The following is a 19,646-nucleotide window of genomic DNA, read 5'->3' as shown; positions in this document are numbered from 1 at the left end:
TGAATGAAATAAGTCTCCTAATTTACTAATAGCATTCTCTATGTAGTAAGTAAGCTTTACTTAAGCAAAGATGATTGCTAATAAAAAGCCAAAGCATCTACTCCAACAGTGGATTTGACTGAAAAACCATTTTCCATGATGAACATCATACTTGAAACAAACTACTTCAAAAGTTCTGAGAAACCAACGTAATAGGGGTATCGTTATCCACCTTATGATTATATGGTCATTTGGACTCCCAGGTTCCAAATTTTACTTGATCACAGAGCCAATAACTCAAGAGCAGGAACTGATGAGTGTTATGGGGAAAGAAAAGAAGAAGGCCAGACTAGGAGACAACGCAAATTCTGAAAAGGAAAGGCAACAATTTTCTACAAAGTAGAGAAAAGGCAGCAAAAGGTTAACACCTAGACTTAGGGATGTGCCAGCAAGTTAAGAAAAATGAGAAGACAGTAAAAGGGTTTGGAGAGGTACATAGAGCCACAAAACAGTATTAAGGGAAACAAATTAAAAATTCAGTTTTTCAGTTATATTGGACACATTTGAGAATATGCCATAAACATTTACAAAATGCTAAATATTTACTCAGTATTCAAACTATTTTTCTTTTGACTTTAGAGAGAAAATACGCCTTAGAACTTTATTTAGAACTGTTACCTAGTAAAACATTCAGTGATAATAGAAATTCTCTGTCCTGTCCAATAAGGATGCTAGTCATATGTGGCTATTGAGCACTTAAAATGTGTGTAATATTACTGAGAAATTGAACTTTTAATTTAGCCACATGTGGTTAGTGACTTTGGAAAATGGTTTTAGAAACAAATGAGATCAAAGTGAAAATACAATGAGGGTGTCTCAGCTATGATCTTAAGGTAGTCCCAGTGAGGATTTATAGAATAGTAATAGACCATGCTTCAACAAGTTCTTAAGACAAAGACTTAAGGAGCCAAAATACTATAATTGGAAAAAATTAAACATTTAAACTATTGGACCAAGGGCACACTGCAACTGAGGGAAGAGTAAATACTTTAGATTCAGCTGTGACCTCTCTGCAGTTGCTTTTCAAATTCTACTGAAAAAAGTGCATTCAGTTATGAACTGGACAGCAGGGATGAGGACTGCAGCATCTGGGTGCTTTTAGAAAAACAAATTATCACCTCACCCTCGACCTGTGTATCTGAACATTTAGGGTTCTGAATCTAGGGTTGGGGCTCAAGAAACTTTTACCAAACCCGGCAGGGTTTTTTTTTATGCGTGCTACTGTAGAGTGTGCTAAACACAGTTTCTACCATCTAGGAATTTATGATCAAACACTTCTAGAATATAAATGATTGAATTATTCATCTCCCCAGCATCCAGCACACACACGTTCAGGCAATCACGAGTGCTCAATAAAGATTTGTTATTAAGTTGACTGCTCCATTCAGACATGCTATTCATATTATTCCAGGGTGCGGGAACTGACGATTATAGAGTCATAAACAATAACCAGAACAAAACCTGAAAAATGTACCTTCGTGCTTTCCTTTGTTTTGACCGAGAGCATTATGTAATGTGTGAGTGATTGTATGTATGTGTGTATAATTCTGTCATCTCTTTAACGACCGAAAGGAAAGCAAATAATTTGAATAAAACTTTCTTGTGGTTGGAAGGGGAATAAAACAGGCTGGCCCTGGCCTGATACCATAAACCTTATAATTTGAGGGCAAGCAAGAAGTTAATGATAAACTCGGGCTGGAATGCAGTTTAAGATAGGTTTCCCAACACGCAAGTGTTGGCTCGGCCCTCGACCTCTAACCTTCCTCGGTATTTTGTAAGGATGTACCTAAAAAGTTAACTTGTTTTATGTGAAGTTCAAATTGAACTAGGTCTGCTGTACTATTATTTGTTTACTCTGGCAGCCCCGGGTGGGCGGTTTCCGGTGCCGCGGAACCCCAAATCTTGAGGAACTGCATCCTGCCCCACCCGGGTCAAATTCCTGGCCCAGCCCGGGGACCCAGGAATGCGGAAGGGCCTCGGGAATCCGCTGCGGCCGATGGGGGGGGGGGGGAGACAGCGGACGGCGCGGCCGCAGGCGCACCGCAGCAAACAGATCAGCCAGACTCAGGAAGCCCATTAAACCCCTGGCCACATCTTCGGCCCGAGCCCCATTCCTCGGTAGACACGGCGGGGCTTGCTCCATCCTGAGCGAGAACTGCTGCACGTCCCCCACCCCGTCCCGAGTTGGATCCTGCCGCGCCTTCCGCGTCGTTTTCCGGTCCGCCTTCCGAGGCAGGAAGTGCTGGGCGCCACCTCCCTCCTGAGCCGCATCCCAGTGCTCGTCGCAGTCGCTGGTCATCTCGTCAGGGCAGACCGGGTTCTGGTGTCTGGCGGCGGTGAGTAGTACTCACCCCCGCACGCTACACCCTTTGAGCTGCACCCGTCCCCCACTCCACACGTCACACGGCGGCCGGACCCAGGCAGGGGAGGAAGAGGGCAGGGTGCTGTGGGAGCTGTCAGAGTGGGCGAGGAGAGGAAGTTCGAGTCGCCGCCGGGTTTTGGCCCGGGCGGAAGCTCCTGGACGATTGAAGCGGGTCCGCAAACAGGCCCGGCTGGAAGAGGTGGCCGGGCCGCGGCCCTACGTCATCCAGGATGACTTCACACACCTGGTGCTTCCCACCGCCCGGCGGCCTGACTGCCTGCCACCGCCCTCGCGAACACAGTCCATCGGTTAGGTTGTTGAGCCCGTGCTCTGTACCGCACACGGGGCTTGGTGCTTTAGGGGATATGGGAGTCTATTGGTGCATGGTTCTCTCCTTAAATGAAGTGTCCGAGGAAAATAGAGAAACGCACTGGGTGCGTGGTTAGTCTAGACTGAAATGTATTGATTTCCATAAGAGTGATAAGTCTCGCTGTATCGTGCATCTTGTGGATTTCTTACATTCATGTTGACGAAATGAATAAATAAAAATCAAGAAAGTTTCCCTGAAAAGTTAATCGTGACCTCACTGAAAGCCTTGGAGTCAGCCCTGGAAGGGAAACTGGAGTATTTCTGGCTGGGTGTGCGGTAGGAGGAAACAAAACCAAAAGCGCTCAAGGTGGGAATGGAACGGAGATGGGAAGACCAGCCTGAATGGAACAGAACTATACTGAATAATATAGATGGAGATAAGGGTAGGTAGATAGATAAGTGGGGCCTTTTTATGGGTGCCTTGAAAACTTAAGGAGAAATAAAAGATTTATGTAAGAGGCATTAGGGATTCTTCACCAAAGAAGTAATAAGAGGAAAGTGTTTAGAGGAAATTGATTTGGCAGCCTTTGTTTAAGATGAAATTGCACTAGTCCTTTGGTAAGAAAAGTATCAGAATTTTAGGATTCAAAATAACTTTATAGAACTTCATTTTATAATTGAGGAAACAAGAGAGGTGAGATGATTTGCCTGAGGTCATTTGAGGGATGTTCACATGGTGCCACCCATTTTCTCTGTAAGCGTTAGGTGGACCCTCCTGGACCTTCTAACAAAGTGCACAGCATTGTCGTTCAGGCTGCGTTGAATGAAACGACTTTGATGGCTGAGCCAACATTCATTTATGCCTCAGTGAGACCGAATTTAGACTACAGGACAATCAATCCCCAGGTCTGGGTTGCAGGGGTTAGGAAAGATGAGAGGACTTGGGCTGCCTGAATGGGACTGATTATCCCTGTCTCCCAAGATTCAAAGACACCAGAAATACAGGAATGGTTTTCATTGCCAGCAACTTGGGGATCTTTTTTCCTCATTTCACACTGTAGGAGTGCGGTGGTATTGCTTTTTACTCCCAACTGTCTGTCTGCCTGTATTTTCATGGTAGAGAATTTCAGTTGCCTATATGTAGGATATTAGGGACTAGTGGTAGAAACTCTGGAGCTAGACTTCCTAAGTGCAGATCATAGATTTAAGCTCTACCTTTTTCTAGCAGCAGGCAAGATGTTTATTCTCTTTTCCCTGATTTTCTCACCTAAAATGGCGGGGGGGGGGAGTAACTTTACCTGTATCATAAATTGTTGTGGGATTAAATATGTTAATACATGTGAAATGTTAAGACCAGTGCCTAGCACATGTTTAGTATCAATTGTCAGCTGTTTCTTCTAGGTGTGGAACAAGGGGTAGATGGTAATTTCATTAAAGATCTCTTGAGGAAGAGTTCAGTAGAGTTGATACTAAACCATGGGTAGACCTTAGAGAAAAGCCTTGTTTTGGGAGTCAGATCCAGGTCCTACCTACAGTGAGCATCTGTATATGTAAGTCTGTTTGTGATAGGAAGGAAGCATATGTATGTATTCGCTTAACTAGTATTTATTGAGCTCCTGCCATGTGTAAGGTACTCTACTAGACCCTGCAGTCCAAGGTAGAAAGGCTAACTGCCATAAAAATACATACGCAAAGGGTATGGCAGTGGAATACTACTCAGCAGTCAAAAAAAGAATGAACCACTGATAACTGAATCTTACAAACATTACATTGAGTGAAAGAAGTCATGTACATAGAATATATACTGTATAATTTTGTTTATAAGAAGTTCAAAGAGAAAATTGAGCTGTGGTGGTAGAAATCTCAGCAATGGGTGCCTGTGGGAGAGGATGGCTGACTTGGAGGGAACATTTAGAGTGATGTTAACATTTGTTTTTGATTGGGGTGTTCACCACATATATATTTCATTATAATAAAACAAAATGATGTAGGAGTTCAAAGGACGGAAAGTTTACTGCCTATTGGGACAGTTAAAAAAATCCTTAATGAAGAAATGACAGAACTATAATGGATGTGGTAAATATTAAAATGTAGCCATGTACTACAAGAGAAGTTTAACTGGTATTAAGAGGAAAGGTAAAACTTGAATAAGGCTCTGGGGAAAAAATAAGTATAATCTGTGGAACTGATTACATATTTGCCTAAATACGCTACATAAAAACAATCTTGTCATTATATATATATAATGATAATTTTTGTGGGATATTTTAACTTAATTAAACACTAAATTCTCCTTATGATTGCTGTTTCCAGCCTGTTGCTTATGTATCCAATCATTTAATCCTCCCTATTAGCACAAAATTAGCCTTGACTATAGTAATGACCTTGGAAATCTGAGAATTTATTTTATGTTTTCTTTTTTTTAAATTATGTTATTGTTGTTCAGTTACAGTTGTTTGCATTTTCTCCCCACCACTCCCCCTCACCCCAGCCAAACCCACCTCCACCCCTTTCTTCCACCCTCCTCCTTGGTTTTGTCCATGTGTCCTTTATAGTAGTTCCTGAAAGCCCTTCCCCGTATTATCCCCTCCCCCCTCCCCTCAGGTTACTGTCAGATTGATCTTAATTTTAATGTCTCTGGTTATAGTTTGTTTGCCTTTTTCTTTTGTTGGTTATGTTCTGGTTAAAGGTGAGATCATATGGTATTTGTTCCTCACCGCCTTTCTTGTTTCACATAGCATAATGCTCTCCAGTTCCATCCATGCTGTTGCAAAGGGTAGGAGCTCCTTCTTTCTCTCTGCTGCATAGTATTCCATTGTGTAAATCTACCGTAGGTTTTTGATTCACCCATTTACTGATGGGTGCTTAGGTTGCTTCCAGCACTTGGCTATTGTAAATTGTGCTGCTATGAACATTGGGGTGCATAGGTTCTTCTGGATTGGTGTTTCTCTGTGAAAAATTTCTAAAGATTCTGATAGACTTGGATGAAGGTGACAGTTGAATCAGAAATGATCTGAGATTTCAGACCAAGAACTGCTGCTCTCTGCTTTTTTGTTTTATGTTTCTCAGCCTCACCTTGTGCCTTCCCTTAGAAGTTGGCCTTGCTAAAGGGGACCTCTTAAACATCCTGCCTCAGCATCTATCTGTTCTGCCATTCTACTGTAACTTGGCTAAAACTTGAATTCTTTATCATCTCTTTGCTCACAAAACCAGCTCCTCCTCCCTCCTTAATGACCTTATTTTGGAGTGGTAACTTGATGCTACCAGATTTTCAAACAGTACTTAAAAGCACAGTCATTCAAGAATAGCTTTGAAGGAAACTCCAATTAGGAAGGAAGAAGTAGCAAATCAGCATAAGAATCAGCCAGAAGAATAGGATAGTGGTAATGGTAATGTTGAAGAAGGTGTGACTCTGTTGCAGTTAAAAGAGGAACCCACAGAACTTGGAGAGAAATTGAATAGAAGGAATTGAAATTTTCTAACCAAAAATTAGTGGCCACTTTCAACTTTTTAAAAGTTCTGTGATTATAATTCTGAAATAAACGCATTGCCATGTTTTAATATTAAAGAGACCAAGGAAACACAGTGGCTTTATTTGTTTTCTATTGCTATATAACAAATTACTCCCAAAGCTTAGCACCTTAAAAAAAACAATAAATGGTTTCTGAGGATCAGGAATTCCAGGATGGTTCTGGCTCAGGGTCTCAGGAGATTGCAGCACAGATGTCAGCCAGGTTTCCAATCTTTTGAAGGAATATCAACCTCCAAGGTGACTGACTCATATAACTGGCAAGGTGATCCTAACTAATGACAGGAGGCCTCAGTTACCTGCCACTTGGACCTCTACTTAGGGCTGTCTACTGCCCTCATGACCTGGTGCTGATTTCCCCCAGATGATGATCCAGGAGTGAGCAAGGCAAAAGCTTCAGTGTCTATTATGACCAAGTCACACTATTAGTTTTGCCATATCCCATTGGTTATGAAGAGTAGGAGAATATGCCCCCCCAAATATGCCATTTTAGCATAAATATGATTTTGAGCTAGAGGCAATTTAGAAGAAGCAAATGCAAGAAAAGCTTTCTGCCCTCCCCTTATTTGTCTAAAAGCAGGACATATATTATCCCTTCTCTACCAGGAGGGACCAAGATTACCCTCTGGAGATAACTTTAGACTCTTATCAGTGGAGAAGGCCCTCATGAAAAAATACACGACAAGCATTACTCTAGTTTACTTTGATTATTCTGGTAACCTTCCATAACTAGCCCCTTTCCCTCACATACCTTTCTTCTTTTGTCTTCAGCTATAGATGATATTTAAGCCCAAGTTCTAAGCCACCTCTGAAAAACGGTTTTGCCCTGGGTATCTCCCATGTATACTTGAGGTATACATGTTAATAAGCTTCTTTTTGTTTTTCTCATTAATCTGTTATCACAGTGCTGTCAGCCAAGAACTCAGAGAGGAGTAGAAGGAAAATTATTTCACCTCCCCTACAGTTTCACAGGTCAACCTTTTTTACTGTTGGATGGGACTACACAAAGACAAGAGAAGTGTTGAGAGCCAGTTTGGATCCTGGCTACCACCAGAGCCAAGGAACAAGTTCAACTCAGAGGCCAGGCAATAACAAATACGGGCAGTGTCAGGAAGTTGTAGGGAATAGTGGGGATTGCTCACAAAACACTCACTGACCACAGGAATTTGGGAATGCTGGTCAAGTGATTCCTTATCTAGATGTCTGAAGTTTGATTTTATTAAAGTGAAAAAGTATTTTTAAATGTTGTCAAATTAAATGATTTAAAAGGGAATTTAAAAGGTCATCCCTCAAGGTACTAAATGAACCTTCATACAAACTGCATATAGTTTGGTAGGTGCCAGTTTGTGACTTTTGATCTACCCTTCATTTTATAGATGAGGAAAAGGAGATCCAGGAAAGCTAAAATGACCAAAGGTCAACTTGAGAATGACAACTGGAATAAGAATCCAGGTCTCTAGCATCACCATTAAACAATAATGACCACATTTTAAAAACTAAAGGAAACTAAACAAACAGCCCAATACCTTCTGAGTGGTTAACACAGTGGTTCTCAGCCTTCAAAGTACATTGGAATCACCTGGTGCATTTTTTAAAATACAGATTCCTGGGTCCCATCTGTAGACATTCAGTTTGTTTGACTAAAGTAGGGCCTAGGCATCTGTTTTTTTCCCCCCAGGGTAATTTTAATGTGCAGCCAAGATTGAAACTAGAAGATTAACTACTGTGAGAGTCACATTTACTTGCCATGTGGCGACAACAGTTAGCTGACTTGATACTTAAAAGAAGCCTCAAAGGATTGTTGAGGAAGTCTTAAGTAGCTGACAGAATATGTCCCATGAGCATGTTTCCCAGGCTTCCAATAAAGCCATATAAACCAAATGAAGTTCACAAGCATTTTCCGCTTGTTGATGGGATTATGGTGCCCATGTTTTGATTTGTACATTAGTATTACAGGTGATTTTGTAAATATTCAGGTTATTTGAATATGTTGACACCACAGTTACCCGTAATACCAGTGTTCCTATATCCCTGCCCTTCTCGTAACTTCTGTGAAAATTACATATGATCTTTAAGTTCACTCTGTGTTAGAAATTTACAAAAAATAGCCCTGACCGGTGCCCTGTTAGGGCACATGCCTGGGTTGTGGGCCAGGTCCCCAGTGGGGGCCACGTGGGAGGCAACCACACATTGATGTTTCTCTCCCTGTTTTTCTCCCTCCCTTTCCCTCTCTCTAAAAGTAAATAATTAAAATCTTTTTTAAAAATTTAGAAAAAATAATTAAAATTTGAAAAGGAAGTGAGTTTTTCCTGCTATTGAGAGTTATTCATTACATTATGTGCTATGTTATATGTGGATATTTTCTGTAACTATAGTTTAAGGGTGAGGTTTGGTGGTGGTTTTCTTCTTTAACATTTATAGGTTAAACATTAATTTGACACCCCTAGGTAAAGGTTTCAAGCCTTTACTTATGTCAAGCCAAGACCATGACTGATAGGAAATACTACCACTTGACCCAAACTGGGCTGCTACATTGCACAATTCCAGGGAGTATTGTTTATATTTTTTCTCTCACTATTCCACAATGCAGTTGTGCTCTCTACATTGATTTCCCCATAGAGTTTGAATGTATTTGAAAACTCTGTCTAGGATTTGAGTTTACAGGAAAGTAGCTGCTCAGAAATCAGTGTCATGTTATATTAGTAGTATTGAAAGTTTTTTTTAAATTTTGGTAAACTCAGAATACTAGAAGAATATTTAATACAAAGAAAAAATATAGGTAGAAGTAACCTTGAATAAAAGAGATTTAATGAGTAGCTCTGCCACTAGGTGACCTTGGGCAAGTTATTTAATATCTTTGATCCTTACTTCCTTCATTTGTAAAGCAGGCCTGTTAAATTTAATGCATGTAATGTGCTTAGTACATGAGTCACTCAATAAATGGTAGTAGACATAGGTGGAGTAGACCTTTAATTTTTCTCTCTGGTCCTAAAGCATTTTGGACTAGAAAAATAGCAAGAACAGAAACACAGTATATAAAGGTAAAACTTGCATGGTGCTTTGGGCACATAGAAACAGTTTCGTGTTGCTGAAGGAAAAGTACAAAACAGAGAAGGGCTAGAGACGAGGCTGGAAAAGTCATTCTAGAGGAGGCAGAGAATACCTTGTGTACCATGTGTTCTATGAAGCAGTAGAGATGAAAGGTTTTTAAGAGGGAAATAGTAATGTCATATTTATGTTTTAGACAACTCTGGCTGGAATATAAAACATTGTTTAGAGGGAATAAAGAAGCAAGGATATTAGTTAGCCATAGAAGTACACAAAGAGATGATGAGGGTCCAGCCAAGGAATGAAGAATATGAGTAAACCTGAGAAATACTTAAGAGGCAGGGCTTGATTCATCAGGGATAGGGATGAGTCAGGATGACTCCCAGGTTTCTGGTTTGGTGAGTGAGTAAATGATGGCGCCATTAACTGAGAGAAAACAGAAGGATGAAAAAGTTCAGGAGAGGGAAGATAATTCAGTCTCCAACGTGTTTATTATGAGTGTCTGTGGGATATTCAGATGGATGCCTTTCACAAGAGATTGGATATTTAAGTCCAACTCAAGAAAGAGGTCAGGCCTGGAGATAACAGACCTAGGAGACATAGGGTGCCGTCAGAACAGTGAGAGTCAATGAGATCATCTAAGTAAAGTCACTGACTGCTAGCATACTGAGAAACAGGAATACCGAAGTGAGTGGAGGAGATAAAGACTTAACAAGAAAAGAGGGGAGGACCAGTCATAGACATAGAACTGAGAGAAAGTATGTGGGTGTTACCAAGTCAAATACAGCATTTTACCTAAATTGTTCTTTTCAGTATAACATTTAGGAGTCTTCCTCATTAAAGTATAAGGTCTTCAAGATTGGGAACCTTGCATTCCCTTTCCATTTGGGACAGTTCATTTCTACTGTGACTGTTCACTAAAACCAAGAGTTGTTGGAGCTCTGAAGAAAAGAGGGATAAAATGGTGTCATATAGCAGAATTGTCTGAGGAGATTTAGACTGGGTTTGGTGATTTGAAAGTAGTTGGAGTAGAAAAAGCCAGATTGTGGTGGGTTGAAAGTGAGTGGGAAGTGAGAAAGTAGAGAAAGCCAAGATACTTATCTCTTAGTAGGTAAGGAGACCAAGGATGGTAGATACTTTGGTGGGGGGTGGAGGGGACAAAATTCTCTTCAAATTGATTGTTTTGCTACAACTTTGCCTCACTTTTTTCCCTTTATGTGTCCGCGTGTATAATTTTTGTAAGTACCATATGCTTATATGAATGTGCATTGTTTTTAAATGAAGTATAGAGAAAAAAGAAACTTTTGAAAAAGAAATGATGGTATTATTACATTGAGCCTATTATCTGATGTGTTCAAAAGTATACCACTAAGCCAAGCCTCAAAATACCCAGTGGGGTGTTTTTTAGATTGAAATAAAGAGGCGAAAACAATGTAGATTTAAAGTCCAAGATGAGAAGTTCTAGAGACCCAGATCTAAAATTCCTTTGTTCAGCCACTGCTGGAGCTAATCACCTGCTTTCAAACTATGCGGCTGCAGAGTTAGAAAACAGTCCCCAGGACCATCCTCACTTCTGACACCAGTGGCAAGTTTGGGTTTCCAGGATTACCTTCAGGTTCAATAATTTGCTAGGATTCACAGAACTCACTGAAAGCTCTTATCACATGGTTGTGGTTTAGTACAGTAAAATGATTCAGATTAAAATCAGCCAGGGGAAGAGAGGCATGGTGCATAGTCCAGGAGTCTTTTAAATGTAGACCTTCCAGTTGTCCTCTTTCATGGGAGTGTTGACTACTCCTGACAACAAGGTGAGACAGTGTACATGGAGTATTGCCAACCAGGGAAGTTCATTTGATCCTTGATATCCATAGTTTTTATTGGAGCTCTGTTACATAGGTACTGTTGACTGCTGCCTAGCTCACCTCAGTCTGCAGCCCCTCTAGAGGTCAACTAATAACATGTAAACCCAAAGCCTCCACGGTAAGTCACATTGTTTGAAATTGGATGTGACCCAAAACCCCAAATATCGGGCATGATATTCCAAGGGCTTAGAAATTTCTTCCCAGGAGCCAAGGACAAAGGCCAGACCTCTCTTTGGACAAAATTAAATTCTTCACTGTACAAGGACCATGATTTTCTTTTTTAACCTAGGTAGTACCTGTCTCATAGGGAAGTTGTGAAGATTGAATAAGACATTGAATCAAAAAATTACCCTGGTGTCCTCTGGTAGCTAGTAATGATGGGGGTAAGATTCAAACTCAAGATTTTGTAATTCCAAGGCCAATAGTATTTTTGTGTTGTATATATTATTTAAAACTACAAATAAAAAAAGGAATGAAAAGTGTTCGTTCTATCTGACATTTATTGGTGACTTTCGATAGAGTACTGGAGGCTACCACCAAAGCCATATTGTAGAGAATTGGGGAGTAATTGGGAAGGTGAGAAAATGGGGACAGTTGAGTATTAATAAAACTGATAATCTGAAAGTTTTCTCAAGGGAAATGGGAAATGAAAAGGTGGCAAGAAGGTATATAAGATTAAACAGTAGGTTTTGGACTTCTGGCACCAGGTAGATGGCTGCTGTGAAGTTCAACCTCTTTGTGAACTCAGACTGAAGCAAAAACCCCAAACACCATTTTGGTGCCACCTTGCATGTGTGTGGGGGAAAAAGACATTACCTACATCAAGCAGGTGCAGCATGAGAAGGCTAATGTTACCACTGTCCATGTGGGCATTCATTCACCCCAGTAAGGTGGTTATCACCAGACTAAAACTGGACAGAGATCAGGGAAAAAAAAATCTTGAATGCAAAGCCAAGTCTTGACAAGTTGGAAAAGAGAAAGGCAAATATAAGGAAGAACTTACAAACAAAATGCTGGAATAAATAATTACGTGCTATGCAACCACAAGTTAGCTGTAGATCTTTAGCCTATTGTGTATTCCTTTGAAACTTTTTAAGATGTCTCTGGGATATTTCATCTCCTTCTTGTTTTGTTATTAATATGCAGCTCTGTAAATCTGTTATTACTGTTTTTATTGATTAATGAATAAAAATGGGAAATGTTTCCAAAAAGAATAGGTTTTTACGATTTTTTAAAAAGATAGGAGCCTTTCTAACATGTACCGTGCAGTGACTATACTAGTCTCTTTTTCTGTGTTAATCTCATTTAATTTTTACTTGTGTTGAAGTAGATATCTTTTGCTGTAAAACATGATCGAGTGAGCTTCCCTGGTTTACAAACTGTTTTGAAAAAACTGAGGCTCAGAATTTATGCAGCATTGGTAATGAAATGGAGATAATCCTACTGCATAGGATTGTTGTGAGGATTACATGGAGCAGTCCTTACAAAAGTAAGATACCAACTTTAGAACCCCTCCCTTTAAGAGAGCCTCATGCTTTTATAACAGTGCTTGGCACATAGGAAGCACTCAGTAAATGCTGAGTATTGTTACATATTTTAAAATGAATTCTCACTTAATAAATATGGGTTTAATCATTTTAGAGAAAGGTGCATTAGTAATTTCTGTTTCTTAATATTCTTCAAAACTGCTTTTTTTCCCTAGCCATTGGAAATGAAGTTTAAATATATATTTATTCCTACTCAAATGAATAATTCTACATTAAGATATTTTTACTTCACTAACTTTAGATTCTGTGACTTCATTTTCGCTTTATGTTTTACACATTCTTTTTTGCTTTGTTTTTTTTTTTCTTTTTAACTCTAGAATTAAACAGCCACCATGTCAAGCAAAAAAGCAAAGACCAAGACCACCAAGAAGCGCCCCCAGCGCGCAACATCCAATGTGTTTGCCATGTTTGACCAGTCACAGATTCAGGAGTTTAAAGAGGCCTTCAACATGATTGATCAGAACAGAGATGGTTTCATTGACAAGGAAGATTTGCATGATATGCTTGCTTCTCTAGGTAGACTTTTATATTCTCAGTATGCCTGTTTCCCCAAAAATAATAATTTAGCATTTTATGGATTATTTTTTGTGTGATATTCAAATATTTCTGTCCTTTTTCCAAAGCCTATTGAGAGATGTCTGTGTGGAAGGGCCATGTTGAGACTTGGCCAGTCATAAGAGGATAAACCTATATGGGTGGGGACCTGGCAGGTACTAGGCAAGCCTCAGTTCCTCTCAGCTAAATATGATAGGTCTACTAGGGGATGGCTAGGTGGCAAAATATCAGAATTTAAAGTAGAATTTAAAGTACTACTAATAATATAGCATAGTCAGTAATAAAGGTTGAGAATAGGTTATAGATAGGAAGTAATAATGATGAATAATGGTCTGGGGAGAAAGGGCAGTGCGACTGAAAAAGGAAACACAGGAAAGCGGACTTTCACAATTTTACTTAAAATTATTTTTTATAACAAAAGAAAAAAATGGAAAAATAAAAGATTTAAAGCAAGCATAAACTACCCTTTGTTATTTTGGTTATTATGGGTGTTATTTTATTATTCCTTGTACGATTTTGTTATTGTTTGTTTGATCTTAAAAAGAAGGAAGTCACAGAAGGTCCTCTGTGTTCTGCACTGAGTCAGCACTAATTAAATGGCTGTGGACAAATGAATGGCCAGCCTAGTTCTTGATAGACAAGAGTGACTGGGCATTGAAAGGGGTGTGGGTCAGGGATGGCCTCCAGTTAGGCTGTACACTCTGGGGTGTTTTGTGCTTGACTCTTAGCCAGAGGGCAAAGAGAAAGAGGTTGTTATTTTTTTCCCTTTAGTAACCACAACACAATTTGTTCCTCTGTCTTATTTTTATTTTTTTCTCCTAACATACCATTTTGAAAATGTTTAAACCTACGGAAAGTTAAACATCCTTTACCTAGGTTCACCAATTGTTAACATTTTGGGACATTTCCTTCATTCAGAGTGAGAGTCGACTCAAGATATTTATCTAATTTGTTGACTTGCAGATAGATTGGATCCCATTGTTTTCCACTCAGCATAGCAACTTAAGTGTATTCACAGGTCACTGCTGAAGAAACCCACTGAGGAAATTGAGTGACTTAGTTAACTATTAGCATTAAGCATACAAGCCTGTGCCATGATCATAGTAGATGCTCAATTAATTTATGAGTGATGGTAGAGTCAGAGGCTGACTTTTTAGAGCCTTCTATTTTGGGAAACTGCCTTTTAAGATCAGCACAGTTTACCTTTTATATGTAAATGTAAAAAGTAATATATATACCTTTTATATGTAAAAGCTTATATATGTGTATATGTATTTACCTTTTAAATCAGCAAATTATATTGGATGCCTTGAATGGGTCCATAGATGTTTAGCCTAAACCAATTCATTTTAGGTCCCAGTGTTTTTTTTGTACCCATGTTCTTCTGGCACCTTTGGATTCTAGTTTTTCCCTCCCCCAAAAAATTGCTGCAGGAGAGTTGGGTTAAACCTGAACATAGAATAGTAGATCTTTTTAGCTTATTCAGCGAATCTTGAGATTAATTTTGGGCTAATTTTTGTGTTGGGCATGTTGAATAGGTATGAATGAGGATTGTAAAGCAGTAAGAGAGATGCCAACTTGGCTTTTAAATTTTACCCAAATTCTTGGGATTAAAACTTTGCATATGAACCACAATTCCATATTTGACTATCATTAGCACTTAGTTGGGCATAATATTGAGCTGCTTCCTTAGATATGAATATCTAACTTAAGGATGTTCTTTTCATGGAGAATCATACAAACGTAATGTTGGAAGGGACCTTTCAGATACCAAATTTATTCAATCAATTTTATAGATTAAAAATAACCCTAGATACCTGCCACCTTCTTCCAGGTCACACAGCCAGTGGCAGAACTGGGATTCAAAGTCACTATTCCAGACACTTTGGTCATTGTTGCTTTTCCTATACCATGGTGGCCTCACAAATGCCTAGACAGAGAAGTACATTTTTACTCCTATTGTATCTGGCCATCCCAGCGGAATTTCTTCCAACTTGAGGGAAGACTCAGAACAGTTCCCTCACCACTGTACTAGAAGAGGGAGAAGTGCTCTCATTTGGAACTGAGATTAAGATTCCACTAGGAGCAACACTAAACTAGACTACAGTTTAGTAACATGCATTGACAGCGTTTGGTGATACACCTGGCAACCTCTAAATGACCTTCCAATTCCTAATAGTTTTAGCTTAAATAACCAGCCTATAAATAAAATTTTTGAAGCATCATTAGTTTCATGTGAGTATAATGTTCATCGTAACTGTACTACAATTGGAAATATGAATATTTATATATTTTTTAAATAACCGGTATGAAATGCCCTGATGGACCTTTAATGTTGTCAACATTGAAGATTTAATAATGACATTGCCCGGACCATAGTTTCAGGTGTGTGTTCTGTTTTGTTTAAAATAGTGAAGGAAAAGTTACAGAAAGTATCAATAAATGAACAACATTCAACCTACGCCCATTTTTATAATGCTGTGTCAAGAGACTTTTTATGATGTCAAAAATTGTCTTTTAAAAATGTTCTTAATGCAGTTAATTCAAAAATTAGTTTCATGTGAGTATGATGTACCTTTTCAAAATACGTTGGGGAGCATAACATTAACAAGACAATTATTTGTTGAAATTAATTCTTTGTTCTTAAATGTTAAAACTCGAACTCTTTATAGGGAAGAATCCAACAGATGCATACCTTGATGCCATGATGAATGAGGCCCCAGGGCCCATAAATTTCACCATGTTCCTCACGATGTTTGGTGAGAAGTTAAATGGCACAGATCCAGAAGACGTCATCAGAAATGCTTTTGCTTGCTTTGATGAAGAAGCAACTGGTGGGTGCTCTTTATGTCCTTATTCCAGACTATATGAACCACTTTTTAGGAAATGAAAAAGATTAGTAAAGTGTACATTTTAAAAAACAAATAAAGGGAAACTATCATTTACAGTGGAACCATGTAACTGAGAATGGGTAGGACACAGTTACTGTAGATCATAAAGCTACACAATTTGTGGTGTTAATCTTTGAATTTGGACCTGAGCTTCCTAAAAGCCGAAGAGAGAATTGTCTGTTAAATAGTATTTCTTAAACAATGAAAGCTACTTCTTCAAAAGACTAGAAATTGCACAGGAAAGTGTAGCCATGTGCCACATAACACTCTTTTGGTCAGGGACAGATAGCATATATAATGTTTTATAATGGTCTGTATGTAATGGTTCTCACAGGATTACAATGGAGCTGAAAAATTCTTGTCACCCTAGTGACGCTATCATCATCACATCATAGTGCATGTGTTACACACGTGTTTGTGGTGATGCAGGTGCAAACAAACCGGCACTGCCAGTCATATGACAGTAGAGTGCACACAATTATGTACAGTACAGAATAAAAATAATGAATGACTATGTTACTAGTTTATGTATTTACTATACTATACTTTTTATTGTTATTCTAGAGTGACTCTACTTATAAAAAAAGTTTTCTATAAAATGGTATGCTTTGTGTTACACCAGCATTGCCGACATACATCTTGTGTTTACTGCGTCTCTTCATTGCATCAGTTTCTCTTGTGCTTGATTTAATCTCATGTTGTTTTGTACAGGCTTGTAGCCTGGAGCAGTAGGCTATACCTATAGCTTGGTGTGTAGTAGGCTATACCATCTAGGTCTGTGTAAGTACACTTTGATGTTTGCACAACAGAATCTCCTAACAATGCATTTCTCATCACATGACTGTAGTTAACAAACGTGAGCAATTAAAATGTTAGGGTTTTTTTCCTTTCTCATTTTAAAGTGGATAAAGCCTAACTATTCACTTTTGTTACTTATTTTAGTCTTCTACATTAACCCTACACTAACTCAGCTACTTTCACCACCTCCTCAGATATTTCCGTGTATCCTATTCCTGTTTCCCCATTTCTACCTGTCAGAGCTGCACCATTCTTCATGCACACTTGGTCACTTTTCTGGGTAGCTGCCTTTTTTTTTCCTCTTTCTGAAATAACAGGAGTTTTTTCTCCTAGAAAGAAACAATTGCTTGAAATAAATTTTATAAACATATAATCTGCTAACAGAGCTTTTAAAATGACTTAATCTAATATTGTAAAGAACTCTAAGTAACAGGAAAACGTCATGGCATAGTTACATATTGCCTTAGTTCACTAACTTATTTTGTTCATGTATATTTGGATGTTCCAAAATATTTTGTAAAATTGACCTAGTGTTGCCCTGGCTGGTATTGCTCAGTGAATTGAGTGCCGGCCCTCAAACTGAAAGGTCACTGGTTTGATTCCTGGTCAGGGCGCATGCCTGGGTTGCAAGCCAGGTCCCCAGTTGGGAACATGTGACAGGCAACTGATCGAGGATTCTCTCCCTCCTTTTCTCCCTCCCTTACCCTTTCTCTTAAAAATAAGTAAATAAATTTTTTTTAAAGTTTGACCTAGTGTAGAAATTAACTATTAAAGTACCAGGAAGTATTCATGACTCCTTTCTTTCTGTGTCTTCCAGGCACCATTCAGGAAGACTACCTGAGAGAGCTGCTGACAACAATGGGAGATCGGTTTACAGACGAGGAAGTGGATGAGCTGTACAGAGAGGCGCCTATTGACAAAAAGGGAAATTTCAATTACATTGAGTTCACGCGCATCCTTAAACATGGAGCTAAAGATAAAGATGACTGAAAGAACTTTAGCTAAAACCTTCCAATTACTTTATTTCCCTAGTACTTCTTCCCATCCTCATAGACCTATTGCATGCAACTTAGTTTCACAGCTTTGCCTCTTTTTGATGTATTTATTCTAGACCTTTCTGCCATTTAGCACTTGTATAATCAGACTGCAGATGGGTATGAGGTTGTAAATTGTGTTGAAAAAGAGTTTGCAAATAAAAATCAACAAATGTGAAAGCCCAGGAAAATATATTCAGAATTTCTGGTTTTGCTGGATTTTTACATTTTTATATAATAAAAATGCTATTTTGAAATAAAGATTATACTGACTCAAATGGAATATAATGACAATTTAAACAAGAAAGTGGTAGGTGGGGGCTCTCCTATTTTCATATTTTCAACTTTATATAATTTAGATTTCATGGTTAAACTGGTTTTTCCACATATATGCGATAGTGTTCTTCAGAACTTTTAGGGACAGATTAACGTTGTGCAGTAAAAACTAGCCTTCATTTTTTTTCCCCACACTACTAGAAAGTCAGACATTTAAACTACTAAATTATAAATACAGAATGTATCAGAAAACGTTCGATGTTTTATTGATCTAAGAGTCTGAAGGTGAGGCAAAACTGAAAAATACACTGTGTGTAAAGCATTGCATGTAGATGATTTTAACTGAATCTTCCAAACAAACTTATGAGATAGATTTCTATTAGCCTTGTATTTAAGGCGAGGGAACTGAGCTCTGAGTAGTTAAGTGATTGATCAGAATCACTGTTAGTGTGAGTTGGAATTCCAAAATAGGGCGCCTAACCCCAGGTCTTGGGCTGCTATTTCAATGAAAAGCTCCAAATGCCTAAGAGGTCAAGATATTTCCATCACATTCTAAGATAATTTTGTGCTTGTATTAAAATTTAAAATATTTTTGAGAACTGATTATTTGAACAGAATTTAAGAAAATTGTGTACAGGTAAAACAGAAGACAAGCTTTGAGTCAAGATAGTGATGTAGGTATCCACGGCTCACCACCTTGCACAACCACATCAAATTTACAACTAAACTATAGAACCTTCGTTCAAAACCATCAAAAATCATGCTGAATGGAAGTCCTACAACTACAGAATTGAAAAAAAAAACACATCAAGCCTGGTAGGAGAGCCAGAGACACAAAACAGGCTGGTCCTACATGCATGCATGGCAGATAAAAATCATGGGATATCCCAAGAGCAAGGAGTCCCAGCCCCACATTAGGTCCCCCAGCCCAGGGTTCCAATGTCGGAGGGAAAAGTCATTAATTTCTGACTGTAAACACCAAGGATTGAGGCTGTGGAAGACAGAAACTTCTGGAGTCCCAGGCAGTTCCTCTTACAGGGTCCACACACATACTTGGTTGGACTCATTCCCTCTGAGTTCCATCATGGGGGCAGCAGCTTAAAAGGCACCCGAGACATGTGGAGAGGAACGGAAATGTCCAGAATTGGGGCAAGAACTGGATGGCAGCTTTCTCCCAGACAGGAGTGCTGGCAGAGGCCATTATTCCATTTCTGAACCCTCTGCTCATTGAACCACAAAGCTGGCGGGTGGTTGCCATATCAGACTTTATTGACCTGTCCCACATGTTTGCCTCACCCTAGTGATTTACTAAGGCCCTTCACACCCAACTTTCAGTCCCACCCAAACTTTCTGGTGGCTTTTCAGTTCAAATAGCTTGTTTTGGTCCATGCTTCAG

General features: G+C 39.0%; 1 protein-coding gene across 1 annotated transcript; it reads left to right on the top strand.

Moving 5' to 3' along the window:
- Positions 1 to 2,226: 2,226 nt before the first annotated feature.
- LOC123826263 (myosin regulatory light chain 12B) lies at positions 2,227 to 18,235 on the top strand. The gene is made up of 4 exons (XM_045850251.1): positions 2,227 to 2,375; positions 13,014 to 13,212; positions 15,924 to 16,085; positions 17,758 to 18,235. The coding sequence occupies exons 2-4, from the start codon at positions 13,029 to 13,031 to the stop codon at positions 17,928 to 17,930; spliced, it is 519 nt and encodes a 172-aa protein (XP_045706207.1). The 5' UTR covers positions 2,227 to 2,375; positions 13,014 to 13,028; the 3' UTR covers positions 17,931 to 18,235.
- The last annotated feature ends 1,411 nt before the right edge of the window (positions 18,236 to 19,646 follow it).

The sequence above is a fragment of the Phyllostomus hastatus genome, unplaced genomic scaffold (genome assembly GCF_019186645.2).
Source record: "Phyllostomus hastatus isolate PE091 unplaced genomic scaffold, TTU_PhHast_1.1 phas_contig_80, whole genome shotgun sequence".
Classification (NCBI taxonomy): domain Eukaryota; kingdom Metazoa; phylum Chordata; class Mammalia; order Chiroptera; family Phyllostomidae; genus Phyllostomus; species Phyllostomus hastatus.
Note: the sequence above shows the minus strand (reverse complement) of the source record. Positions and strands in the feature narration are given on the sequence as shown.